This window comes from Serinus canaria, chromosome 3, assembly GCF_022539315.1.
Source record: "Serinus canaria isolate serCan28SL12 chromosome 3, serCan2020, whole genome shotgun sequence".
NCBI lineage: Eukaryota > Metazoa > Chordata > Aves > Passeriformes > Fringillidae > Serinus > Serinus canaria.
The window spans coordinates 30,308,126-30,322,159 of NC_066316.1; the positions used below are offsets into that span (position 1 = coordinate 30,308,126).

Sequence of the window (14,034 nt, forward strand, 5' to 3'; positions counted from 1 at the left end):
ATAAAAGCAAAGGAAGTTGCAGTTATTAAATAATGCAGAAAGAGTCCATGACAGATAAAAGCAGAAGTGTGGTAATAATAACCCAAAATACGTATGAATTTAGCATGAAAAAAATAGGAAGAAGCATAGTTTGGACTAGGAAAAAAACAGGTGGAATGTATTTAAGGAAAAAAGTGTGTGGCAAAACTTAATGAAACTTGTTCTGAAATCCACCAGGCCCTCACAAAAGCAATTTGAAATTATCAATTTGAGATGATTAGGGATTTTCTTCCAGGTCATGGAAGGACAGGGCAGTCCCGCACTGGAGAAGAGCACGTGTCTGAAGAGGAGTTCACAAAAACTCAGCAAATTATAAGCCAAAAAAAAAACCAAACCCAAACCACCAAACCAAAACACATGACAAAGAAAAACCTGCTTCAACAATTTATTAAACTGTGAGTTAATGTTCATTCAGGGAACAACATGCTCAAAAGTACACTTAACATGGACTTCTCAAGAGCAACTCATGTCAAATCCAATCTAATTTCTCTATGAACCAGGCTAAAAGGAGTAAAAGAAAAGCTATAGATACGTTAAGAGGATCTTTTGTACAGTTTTTGATACCTTTTAAAAAAGCTTTAAAAAACATATGCAAATAAAAGCTCTATAAATATATACAGAACAAAAGCAAACTTCAAATCCTTGCTAGCTGGTTTTGTTGCATAACTGGTAGAGCCTGTCATGTGGGACTGCTTTCTTCTGGACAAGTTTCAGGTTAATAATTTTTCCATTAACTGCTTTGAAAACAAAAAAATAAAGCGAGATACTCTCAAGATTGCAGAAGAGTACTGCACTGCTGGTAAGGCTTTGCTGAGACATGGTGATCCTTGGCTATGCCTTAAGAAAGCTAAACACAAATGGAGTAGGCAAAAGGTTAAAAAAAGTAATAGGCACAGCCTGTGGGAAAAAGCTGAAAGAAGTTGTTTACTCCAGGAAGAAAAACTAAAAAGCAATGCCTCCCAATGTAGACAGGTTATTGTTTTGCACCCTACATGGAGTTAAGAAAAAAAATATTACAAATTTTCAGTAAAGGGGAATAAGGCTATATTTTTAGCCTTATTATGTAAGGCTAAAAATTAGTTCTATAACTGTAGCTGTAATATTAATGACTGAGCCTGGCCATCTAGAATATGTGGAATCATACCACATGAGGATTGTTTGAACATACAGGACTGATTTCCATACAGCTTTCTTGTGTCAGTGCATGCCATATCAACTGGAATAAATGATTCCTTGAGATCTCCTTCAGATTCACACTACTGCTTTTAAAAAGGCGTCTAAGTAGTCTACAGAAGTATGCTGGGCTACATTTTGGTTTTTCATGATGCAATATGCCAAGGGGATTCAAATTCTTCCACTTACACAGCAAAGCGAGGCGTTGTTGTGCAGTGTCATGTCATGTGCTGAATATATATATAGAAGAAGGAGAGGTTACCCAATGCTTTTCCTCAGACTTGCTTCTCTCTAAGCAAGCAATGAGGGAGGAAGTGTGAAGAGAAGCTTTTTGTTGGGACTTTTTGGTACAGTTTTTGTGCATTTTGGATTTGTTGTGTGTGTTTCATGGGGGGTTTTTTTGTTTGTTTGTTTGTTTTGGTTTTTTTTTTTTTTTGTTGTGTTTTTTGTGTTTGTTTTGTTTTGTTTTAACCTGAGATCTGCAGGGAAGAAGGAAACAGAAGGAAACCATGCAGCCATGGCATCCAGGGCTTCTTGCACAGCATAGCTGTGCCCCAGGCTGCACTCTCAGCCCAGCTCTGGACCTTAAAAACCGAGTCTGCAAGTCTTTGGAAAGCACAGGAGATTAACATCCATTTTCACTATCTCTAGTGCACTGAGCAAAGATATAAGACTTTGTTTGTATGGCCCATATTTTCTAGAGATAGTATTAGCAAGGTTAGAGTTTATCTTCCCTTCTACGTAAGTAACCTCTGCTCAGGTATGAAATAGAAAGTGCTGGTCAGAGATGGGATCTGAGGCCATTCCAACTAAAATTATCGAAGTACTTAGCATAGTATCACAGGATAGCTGGGGTTGGGAAGGGACCTCTGGAGATCATTTAGTCCAGTTCCCCTGCCAAGGCAGGGTCACCCAGAGCAGGTGACGCAGGAACGCGTCCAGGTGGGTTTGGAATGGTTCGAGACAGGACAACGCCACGTCCTGCCAGCTTACTCCGTCCCAGAGCTCTGCCACCCTCACCGTGTCACCGGGTCCCTCACGCCCCCATTTCCCCTTCCCGAGCCCCATTTTCCCCTCACGCCGCACTCGCGCCACCGGGGGCGGAGCCACACGCCCGCGAGGGGCGCTGCGCACCAATGGGGAGCCACCTGCCGCGGCCCCGCAGCCAATCGCGGCCCGCGGAGCCGCCGCGCGACGCAGCCTCGCGTGCTGCGGAGGAATGCCGGCGGCTCGGCCCACGGCGACCCCTCCTCGCCGCGCTTTGCGACGCCCTCCCCGCCTCCTCCCGCCGCGTTGCTTTACGGCCCCTGCCTTTCCCCCTGCCCGTGACCGTCTCCCCGGGCCGGGCGCGCGCGGGGGGCGGGGCCGCCGCGGCCAATGGGCGGCGAGAGCGCCGCGGTGACGGAGCGAGGCTGGGTGGGGGGGGCGCGCGCGCTGCCGTAAAGTGGGCGGCGGGTGGCGCGCGGGGCAGTTGTCACCGGCGGCGGTAGCGCGGCGTGGGGCGGCGCGGCCAGGCGGGCGATCAGGGGATACCGCACTGCCGCCGAGAAGCCATGGCGGCGGCACTGGGCCGCAAGGCCGTGGACTATGTGCGCAGCAAGGAATTCAGGGACTACCTGATGAGGTGAGCGCGGCGCGGGGGGCGTCATCGCCGAGCCCACCGCCCTGCCCGGGCGGACGCAAGGATCAGCATTCGGTCCCCAAACCCCTCAGCTCCCCGCAGCCTCGGGGCGCCCCGGACGGGGTCGGACGGTTAGCACCGGTTGACCCCTGGCGAGGTCGCCCTCGCCGGCGGCTGGCCGGGGGAGAAGGCAGCTAGGAGCCGGCCCGGAGGTGTCGTGGTCCCGTCGTTCCCCATGTCTCGCCCGTTGTCACCTCGGCCCCCGGCGGCGGTCGGGACTGTCACTGTCCCGCCCCGGCCCGAGTAAACCGGCCTTGACCTTGGAGTGACGCGACGCGATTCGAAGCTGCCGCGGCAGCTGCGTCCCTCCGTGACCTTCCCGTCCCGGCTGTGACAGCCGCCAGTGCCGCCCCGCCGCGGGCAGGGACTCGCTGCGGCACGGGGGTGGCAGCGGGCACAGGGGCCCGCGACCGGGACAGTCTGACTGCTGCCTGACACAGGGGCAGAAGGAGCTTCGCTTTGCCTTTGGCAGAAGCGAGCTTGATCATGGATGCAGTCGGTTTTTTGAGTCTCTGAGTACGTGTAAATAGGTATCTCTTTCCAAAGGCTTGTTAGAGTCCCGCTGTCGTGGGAACGTGGTTTAAGTCACTTCTCAGACAGCTCAGCTTGTGTCAAGCTTTGTCTTGCGTGCTGGGGTAAGGGATATGGCCGTCTGGACTGAAACTAAAAGACTGCCTTAAAGAAAAGTTTTGCCAAACTTAAATCTTGTTGAACCACTGTGCAGGAACAGTCTCAGGTAGACAGACTGAAGTTTCTCCAGCTGACCGGCTCTTTGACAAACTAAACAAATAAAAATGGTCTCTTCTAATAAAGGTGGTTGAGCAAGTCTTGGCTATGGCTCTTGCTTGATGTTTTGCCTACATCTATTGCACCTAGTGTTTGATGTTGAGCAAGCATGTAGGAGAACATCTGTTTATCTGAGAAATGTAGTCTTGGTTCAAGTAGCAGGAGATGGTATAAGGCTGCATGGATGAGGGATTATAATGTAAAGCCTTAAACTTCAGGAGGATAGACTAAGATTAGATATTAGGAAGAAGTGTTTTACCATGGGGATGGTGAGGCACTGGAAAGCTTGCTCAATTTGTGTGGTATTCACAAAATCAAAATCCACAGAAACCATGAGGCAAAAATATGAGAAGGAAGATAACTACCCTGCAGAAAAAAAAAAAAAAAAAAAAAAAAACCCCAGAGCAGGCTTTTGTGATTCCTTTTGTAAGACCTGAGGATGCCATGCAAGTTTGATAGATGCATATGAGTGTTAGCATTTAATTGATTGTAACAGCATTGATGTGAAGCATGTAAAGAGCCATTAAACCAGTAATCTACTTCATAATTAGAAAAACAAACATCCAGGTGAGATAACAGCTGCTTCCTAATGTCATCACAGTTAATGGAAATATCTCTATCCTCGCCCAAGAGTGAGAGGGTTTTTTAAAAAAAAAAAAGCTTTCAGATGTATTTCACCTAGTTTTCAAACAAGCTGTATATGTGACTGTATTTCAGTAAAAAGAGCATTCCACAGGTTTCTACCATTGTGGACAGAATGTGTTTTGCCTTGCTATAATGAAGATACCTGCTTAATTTGTGCTCCTGTTACTGGATGTGTCATGAAGAGCTAAAGCCAGTTGCTCCATCTGCTCGGGCCTTTCAGCATTGTTTGCTGCTCACTAGGAGATGAATGTCTAAGTTATTGGCTTTTTGTTGTTTAAAATTTAAATAGTTGACAGTAAAAGACTTGTCTGTCTTCTCCATAAGAAGAAATGGAGAGTTAGCTCTTGGCATTTCTTCTGAAGGTGACTTCTTCCCCAGACTACAGGACTCTACCCTGAAAAAAAGTCCTTTCTTTGCTTGTGGAGTAAAAGTGTCCTTAAAGCTCTGAGACTGTGGTGTCTGTTCTAAAAATCAGCATCTAATCATTGCAGGGAATCAAGGCTTTAAAAATGTGAAACTTGTTTGTCAGAATTAATCAACTGAGGTGCTGTTTGGGATACCAGTGATAGACTCTAGATTGGGTAACCTAAGTTATTCTGTTGAGAGTCAAGCAAAGTGGTGGATTAAGTGCTCCATTATTCTGGTTTGGGGCAATCAAAAACTTGAAGACATCTACTGGAATAAGTAACTTTCATTTCAGCTGCATAACCTGCAAACATAAAAGCAAGCATAATGATTGCATGCTGCTTTGCTCAGGTAGATTTATCTGGCATTAGAGTTGCATTATGTCATGGGTTAGCTTTTAGATCTTGCACAAAGAAACAGGAGGAGTTGCTTTTAAAACTGTCATTTAAAATTAATTGTTCTGCCAGTTTCACATCTGGCTTTTCTCCAGTGGTGATTAATAGGGATCTGAATAACTGTAAATCATTTAAATACAAATTTACCCTAACTGTGTCCTAATGCTTCAAAATAAGCATAGTAAGAACATAAGCTGTAGGTAGACTTTTCCTGCATCTTGTAAAATGCAGCAGTATTGTTATTTAAAACTAGCTGATTAGCCCATTAAAGCCTGGCAGCTCTAGGTATTGTGAACCTGAAGTTGCATTTTTTCTCCAGATTCTCTCACTATATTCATATAATCTAAGCCACTAATAGTAGGCAAGTGCATCCTCTTATTTTCTATCCTATTGATTTAAAACATCTTCTGAAAAACATCTAATAAAACAGCTTCCCTCCTCTTTTAAGACATAACACATCATTCTAGACAAGCTGTCATTTTCTTGTGGTAGAAGCCTAAATTGCTTTGATCACATAATGAATTGCAAGGAATGCAAAAATCATGTGGTAACAGGAAAAGAAGCATGGACATTGCAGTGTGCTGGGGCACTTCTGAAATGTCTCTTCCTGATGAATCAGCACTAAAGCAAATGTAGGGACTCTGTTAATATAGAGGACTTTGAAATAGAGAGAGTTCCTAGACAGCTCTCATCAGTTTAAGTGCTCAGGCTTTCCAGGAAATGAACTGTCTTTTAATTTAAACGAACTTCAGAGGAGTTAGCATCAGTAATAGAACTAAAATCAGCTGATCTTCAGTTCTCTTTAGTAAATCTTTAAACATGAAGAACTTTAAAATAAAAGTACTCTGTAATGTGTGCTAGAAACTGAAGGACACACACCGGCTTGTCTTGTGTGCTTTGAGAACTGAACAATCTGCCCTTTTGCAGAAGGATACTGCAGTTTCCACTTAGGGAGTGACAGAATGGGGAAAACACAAAGTGACAGTCCTCCTATACTTGCAGAATGGTCTCTGGCCTACTAATATTATTATTGTCAGAATGAGGAAAATACATGCAGAAATTTTTGAAAACTAAGTCTTTCCTACTGTAGCCTTTTTGGAATGAATTCAGTACCAATACAAGGTATTGTCACCCCTGTTGTCAGTATCAGTACTGAATTCATTCCAAAAGGGGTTCCTCTTGTCTTGTCTAGACATTTATACAGAAAACTGACACTTGGAAGCTGAGTAAGTCCAGCAGGAGTTGTTCACAGTTCTGAAAACAACATTAGTACAATGTTTTCTTTGTCAAGGGACCGAATTTAGTTCTTGAAGTTCTTGGAAACTACTAATTTGGAATGGAGTCCCTTCAGAAATAGATGTGTGCACATGGGGCAGTATCTTCACTACTGGATGTGGTGCATGTGTTGCAACTCTCTTGGCTGCAGAGCTTTGGGGCTGGATGCCTGTTTCCTGGGAGAGTCCATCTGCCCTTGGTTTGCCCTATTCTATAAGTATGTTTTCCACTGTCATGTGATCGTAAGGATAATCTTGTAAGGCCTTAGCCAGAGCTGCCTACTCTGTTAAAGTAGTATCAGTTTGATTCTATTTTAGGCTTTCACTTCCTTGGAAACAACTTACACTTTAAAAATTAAGGCTAACTTCTGTTGGCACAAAAACAGGTGATGCCAGAAGACACATCTGAACTTTAGTTAAGGTTTTATAAAGAAATTTAAGTTTACATTTGTCTTGTGAACTTCAGTCAACTGTTGCTGCAGATCAAAGAAAACAAACAACATGTGGTTAAACTAGTGAAGGGCATCAAAACGAAGCACCTTGAACCAGCTTGTAGTGAAGACTCACTGAATCACACATCCTTTGTGATTTCCTAAGCAGAGATGACTGTTTCCTTACCATAACTATTTATAAAATGGCCATCTAAGAACATGGAAATCAGTGTGAGGGAAGTGATGGTTACAAAGTGTTCTGCAACTCAGGCTTTCTATTAGCCTACCTATTTCTCATAAGAAATGCTGCCTTGTAAGTCGTAATTCAGAACTAAGTCTTATCAGTATCTTTATTAGAGAGAAGGTATTTAAAAGTTAGTAAGCTTTTGTTACACAAGCTTTGTAACAAACAATATTAAATGTATGCTGTAGTCTATCTTTTGTGCATAGATCATTAAGTTATTACATAAACTGGTACCTAGATTATCACTGAAATGAACCACATACATGACAGAAGTGTAATTGCATATATCGCTAAGAACGTGTTGCAGCTCATGTTTGGTACTGCCACAGTTGGCCCAAATTTAGTGACAGGAAGCTATCTGGCAGTCTTTGATTTGACCTACTTACAGAGGTAGAGAGAATTCCAAGCAACTTCAAAGCTTTCACTGAAGAATTTTAGCTGTTTAGCTTTCTTATGACAAAGCTTGATGTCTTTTGTCATCCTTTTAGGTACTTGGGGGTAAGATCTTAGGTGCTCTGAAGGGTTGAATATCTTCCACTGACCATAATGGGATTTTATGTAGCGGGAAAAAAGAGCAGCAAACACTTGTCACAGTGATAGCTCTTGTGGGAAATGGGATTTTTTTTAACACAAATGCATTATTCAAAGTTAATGCCTATTTTCTGTTTGTGGTATGCTTTTGTCTGTGTAGATTATGAAAGAAACTAATGTGGTTTTTTTTCTTCTTTCTTTCATGTGCTTTTTGAATGGAAAACAATGATGGTGCACTTGAACAGTACGGTAAGAAAAGGGAGGGGATTTCTGGTTTCACATTCTTCCTAACTTCAGTAACTTGCTGTCTTTTTCCCTTAGTACTGTTATGACTTTGTCTGCACCTGAAAGGCATAATACAAACCTCCAGGAGTGATGCACTAGGAATTGCAAGTCATTGAAGATGACCAAGTCATCTTCAGAATGTCTTAAATTAAAGGGGCTTTGTCTTTTCCATACTCTTTTGCCAAGAAGATCAGAGCAGCGTGAAACCCTTTCTTCTACATACCAGCAATACTGTTACATAACCAAACTACCTGGTTTATCTCTGATGACCTTCAGGCCAGACAATAAATGTACAAAATAAATCACCTTACACTCTTCTTCTGTCCTGGACCCTTACTGTTTGCTCCTTAAACTGGAGTGGGAATTTTATGCCTGTTGTACTGTGAATCATAGTGTATGGAAGATTTATTTTTTTACATAGACAAAAGACAAACTTATGGGTATATTTAAATTTTTGTGAGACTTCAAAGGACTGCCTGCCTGGAGACACTTAAAGCTCAATAGCCATCTCAAGGTTCCAAATAAAACTTCTTGTCAGCAGAGAAAAGCTGCTGCTACAGTACTTTTGCTTAATGATGATTCTTCAGCTTTCACAGCCTGTATTTGAATGGTCCATAATCTATGGTGTATTATTTGGTTATGTTCTAATGGCAATTGATTAAGTAAATACTAAATTGATTTAATTTACTTTTCAAAACAGAAGTTGTCACTCAGATTCTTAAAAGCTGTACATATTTCAGAGATTCAAGAAAAAAGCTTATTTTTTATAAACTACAGATGTTTAAATGAGACCTCTTGCACACACTTGTTCAAATTACTATAAAACCATCACCAAGTATGGGTAGTGTCTCTCCACTTGAAGATTGCTTTGGTGTGGTGGTACAGTGTAAATACTATGGAGTCAGGCATCTCTCTTCAGTTATGCCATGTAACCTCTGATGCACTTGAGAGGCTTTAACCACTACAGATGTCAATTTTCCTATCACTAGGAATATAGCAAAATATGCTTTTACTCTGTTCTTCAGAATACTGTTATAAATCTGAATTTGCAGAAGTACTATATTTTGCATATGGCACTGAAGTTGAACTATCAAAACTATGTGTGTGACTTAAACTCGCTTTTTTCTATTTAAGTTTCTTCTATTGCAACTGCAGGAAGCAAGTGTGACTTTTAGTCTGACTGTACTGCTACAAGCAAGACTGGCAAGAGTATCTTAGAATTAAAATTGCAAGAAATTGAAATACCACCTGAGAATTCCCAGTCATTAAACATGTTATAGTTACAGAAAGTGTCAAAAGAATGGATATAGCTGGTATCTGCAAAGCTTTTTCTTGTGAGGTGCATCTCTTTTGTTGTATCTGGCCAAGTTACTTCTGAGAAGAGTTTCTACTTAGAAGAAGCTGAGGCAAATACTGTGTGCATCATGTGTGGAAAGAATTCTGGTGAAGGCTTGTTGCTCATAACAGTCACAGAAATTGAACTTAAGTCACTGTTTTTCTCAGTTTAGAGTCTTTGAGATAATGCTCATCAAAATAAACTTGTCAGTTTTTCTGATTTGATCCTTTCCACTTCTGCTCGCTAGTCTGTGTGCACACCTGTTGCTAACTGCTCTCCTCTGACATTTGTTGAATGTGTTAAGTAATCACCAAATAGTTTCAGCAATTGCAGGTGTAGCTCAGGGTAGCAGTTTGCTTTGCTTGCTGGCCCTACTCTTTCAAAGAGAGGATCTAAGCAATCACAAGAAGATGTTTGATGAGCTTTTCTTCATCCTCAGCATAAAATGCAAACACCTTCAGTTCTTTACTTCATCAAGTCCTTACATTTTCATTATATTTTTGGGAGCTTTAATTGAAAGAGGGAAATGCTAATTCTCTGTGCAGAAGTGAGCTATAAATCTGAAGTATCTGACAATGCCAATCAGATGGTTAATGACTGCTAAGCTATAATTACACAGAATTCTATTTCAATGGCTCTAGATAGTTCCTCTCTGCTCTGAAAGAAGACCCAGAGTAGGTTCCTTTACCTTTTCTTCTGAAGAGTCGATCCCACAAAAAGAAAGGTTTAGTTTCTCTCTTACATTAAAAATAGTCTCTGTCTTTTCTTAGAATTTTACCAATAAATCTGCCTTCTGCCTTCTAGTTTTGTGTGGCGAAGAAAAAACTGTAAGAATACTGCTGCAGGAGGTTTTTGTTTCTGTTTAACTTTATTTTGTTTTCCCTCTTCACAGCACTTTTGGGGGCCAGTTGCCAACTGGGGTCTTCCTGTTGCTGCTTTTAATGACATGAAGAAATCGCCAGAAATTATTAGTGGCAGAATGACATTTGGTAAGACCTGAGACAAACTTCTTGTTAGGAAACTGACTCCAGAACACAGTTTCTGTCCTTTAAGCAGTGATATGTTGTTCATTGTCTGCTTGTGATCAAAGCAGATGTAAATATCAAATATCTTGTTACATAACTTTAGAGGCCATTTAAATTGAGGTCCTGAAAAACTGCAGGGCTCTTTTTTGGAAAGCTTTCCACTAATTTAGGAGGGAAGAGTGAGGCAGCTCTTGACCCTCAGCAATTTTCAAGACCAGACTGTCTCCTGAAGTATAACTTCTATTATCTTAAGTTATTGCAAACACTTGTTCAAAATGTATCTCTTCTCAGTTTTATTCTTTGTATAAAGAGCAATGATCCTTTGTGCTTAGTGTGAGATTTAAATATTTGTCAGCACTGACAAAGTGAAGAAATGGTAATGATTGGTCAGCAGGGTGCAAGAAGCAGCAAAGAAGGCTTTTACTCCTTGCAAAGTAGTTGTCTATGAGAGACTGTTGTGACTCTTAATGAGAAGTTATTTTTAAATGCAATAATACGGAATATTTTTCCACCTGTCTTTGGAACATGTATAGTTTTTGCATAGATGTCTGTCTCTGTGTTCAAATTATTTTCTAGGATTAGAAATCTTGCAGTTTTAATTTAATAGCTTAACTTGGGCATTATATCTCTTCCTTAATTCACTTAATAACTTAATTCTGAGTAATTTGTCTTCCCACAAGCAAAATACTTTTGGCTCAAGAAATTTTATAGTTCCGTTATCATGAGGCTCTGCTTAGAGTAATTCAGTCCCTTAATCAGTTCCTTGAGACAGAAAACTAGTTTAAATAGTCTCCAGTGCAGCAAAACTGTTTTGCAAATAGTGTTTTGGTGGCAGCTACCCGGCTCAGCCATGCTGAGACACCTTTTGAAATTTTTGCAGGTATATATAGTTTGGGTTTCAACCTGGGGGATGAAAAAAGAATATTAGTACTTCTAAAAAGGCTGTTTTCCTTGAAAAATTAATTTACCAATTTTTTCTTTAAGCCTGTCAGAACTTTACAAAACTAGGGAATTCTTGGGTTATAATTTCCTGTATTTAAATTATGGTAGGAGAGTAGATCAAAATAGTTTCTAATCTTTCTGGAAAGCAGATAACAACAAAGCTTCATGTTTCTGAATGTTCATGATTCCCTGGATACTGAAAGCTCCTGATCTTAAAATGTTCCCAGAAAGAACTGTATTTAAGTGATTAGTGTCTTTAAAAATACTTTGTCTTTGAAATTGTCAGAATAATTGTATATGACAGATTGTGTCTCATTGAGATAAATGCTTATTTCTGGCTGAGGTAATTTAGAAAATAAACTTAAAAGACTTCAGTTCAGTAAACATAAAAGACTTTCACTATCACAGGATAGTGTATGAGTAAAATCAATTTTTATGGAAATCTGTAGTAGAAATAGACACTGTTTCGTGTTTTCTTGCATTGGATCCTCCGAGTGGACATGTTTGTAGGGCTGTTGGGCAACTCATAAGCAGCAACAAATCTTCTGCCTGTCATTACATTTTGCTAGTAGGAAAATTGTGACTCAACAAAATGCAGATATTTACAGTCTCTTAACAAGATCTATCATCTTTTGCAGCACTGTGTTGTTACTCCTTGACTTTCATGAGATTTGCCTACAAAGTGCAGCCAAGAAACTGGCTTCTTTTTGCATGCCACTTCACTAATGAAATTGCACAACTTATTCAAGGAGGACGACTGATCAAATACAGGCAAGTCGTATTTTTAAATGGGGAAGTCATTAACTGATGGATCTTGGAATACTCTGTTAGTGATTTTTAACTGTGGTGCAAAGCTCTGCATGGTTTCTGAACTTGTTTAACTTCATTACCTTTTGCAAACCTGTTAACTAGCTTGTTGTCAGTAGGCAGAACTTTCTACTTTGCACCTCCTTTGAACCTTCTGAGATCTGCACATAGAAAAGGCAGGAAGCCATTATGGTGATGAGGGAGTGTAGACAGGGCCTCTAGTAGCTGCTGGCTATTTTGGGGGTTTTTTGTGCAGTCTGTTGGTTCGTCTGCATGTGTCCATCTTGATAACTAATTCCTGAGATGGAAACATCCATAAAACTGTGAAGGAGCTGTACCTCTGGAAGAGAAGTCACACAAAACCTATCAGAGCTGACTGTTCCATACAGGAGGTAGAGCCCGCTGAGTGTGTCTGGAGAACAGACTGTGATCAGTCTCACACCCTTGTTGTGTAGCAAGCAGTGCAGACTGTGCCCCAAGCAATCCTGGTGATCAGGATTATGGGTTTTCTCTCTTCTGCCCCAAGAAATTACTGTGGAGCAATAGAGGATGAAAACTTCTGAAATGTAAATTAAAAACTGAGACTGTGCAAAACTGCAAGTGGACTTACCTCTGCATAAGTTACTGACCAATGTCCCTCCTTCATGAAGTTTTCTTAAAAGCAATTGTATTTCAATATTCACTCTTACAAAAGCTGTTTTTCTTTTGGCAGGCTGGAGAAAAAGAACTAAATAAATTACTTGAAATAAGCCAGGGAATGTATTCATCCTGAATGACAACCAAGGAAGACATGCCATCTACAGTTGCTGTGACAATTACAGTGGGGATGAAACAGAAACACCCATTATGAATATGACCCCACCAAGAATTCTTCTAATAATATTTTTATCTTGCCTTTTAAAAAGTACTATTCAGAAATGTAAACCATTACATTTAAGGTCTTGCTGCCTTACTGATCTTTAATAACTACCCTTTTAATAAAACATTAGCCATCCCAATAACAAGCAATATTTGAAAACCAACTTTTTTATCTAACAGTCTACAAAAGTGGCCCATGATGGTTTGACAAAACTCATTTTAAAATCAACATGAACAGAGGTCAGTAAACAGAACTGTAGGTGGTATCATTGTTTATGTATTAACATATTCTTAAAAGCCATTTAACTTGAGTGCATTCATTCCTGTTCTATTTTTTTTTTAACTTAAGCGGCTTGCTGATCTACAAGAACAAATGTGTAGATAGGCAGCCTGGAAGTGAGCAGCCATCCCTCTTCCCTCACTGCATGCCTATTCTCAGTAAAGAGATTTCATTAACATCCATTTTTATGTCGCACAATATTTAAAGAAGGCTTGGAAAAACAAAAGCATAGCACTGAATGAAGGAAGGCAACAAAGCCTGATACTGTTCTTTAAGAAGTTCTAAGTGGTTTGTTTTTTTTCCCTACTGTTTGAGTTATTCTAGGTGTATGTAATTCTTAACACAGGCAAAAACTAAACTTGTTTGGAGTCTAAGATCTGAAAGACGCCAAGTGCCTTTCAGTAGTGTGTGACTTCATTGTGAGATTGGTTTTCCTGCATGGTCTGCCTGAAAGTTACATTGCTGTAAAGGTAAAATTGACAAAGAATGTGAGAACATATGTTATGGATTTTTTTTTCAGTGCAGTGTTTTTGAACAATAAACATATTCCAAATGGCAATAAAACTCTTGAATACTTGGAAAAGTTTTGTTTTTCATAATGTGATAACAGACCCAAAAGTGAAATTTTATTTTGGAGTGTCGCTTATTACTGCAACGGCGTGAAGCAAAAATAGGCCGAAAAAGTAAATGGCATGCACTGAATTTAGGTAAGTGTCCTGTGGATCCCCATACCTAAAAATTCTTCCCCCAGCAGCAAAAAGTGTGTGCAGGTACTTAAACTTAGTAGTTCTAGTTCCATCGGCAGGGTTGATTTCAGAGCTCTCATTATGCAACTAAGTCAGTATTACCAATTCTCCTCTAGTAATTAGAGCAAGTCTTAATTGACCATCTTCTAAT

The 14,034-nt window shown here is 40.5% G+C and overlaps 1 protein-coding gene across 1 annotated transcript; it reads left to right on the forward strand.

Annotated features, from left to right (window-relative positions):
• Positions 1-2,639: 2,639 nt before the first annotated feature.
• Positions 2,640-13,720, forward strand: MPC1 (mitochondrial pyruvate carrier 1). Its single transcript, XM_009091516.4, has 5 exons — positions 2,640-2,836; positions 7,850-7,853; positions 10,118-10,214; positions 11,831-11,963; positions 12,712-13,720. Exons 1-5 carry the CDS (start codon positions 2,766-2,768, stop codon positions 12,728-12,730), a joined length of 324 nt encoding a protein of 107 aa, XP_009089764.1. The 5' UTR covers positions 2,640-2,765; the 3' UTR covers positions 12,731-13,720.
• The last annotated feature ends 314 nt before the right edge of the window (positions 13,721-14,034 follow it).

Coding starts and splice junctions, on each gene's coding strand:
- MPC1 (XM_009091516.4), top strand. CDS start 2,766: ATGGCGGCGGCACTGGGCCGCAAGGCCGTGGACTATGTGCGCAGCAAG. Junction 10,215..11,830: donor TAGTGGCAGAATGACATTTG/GTAAGACCTGAG, acceptor CATCTTTTGCAG/CACTGTGTTGTTACTCCTTG.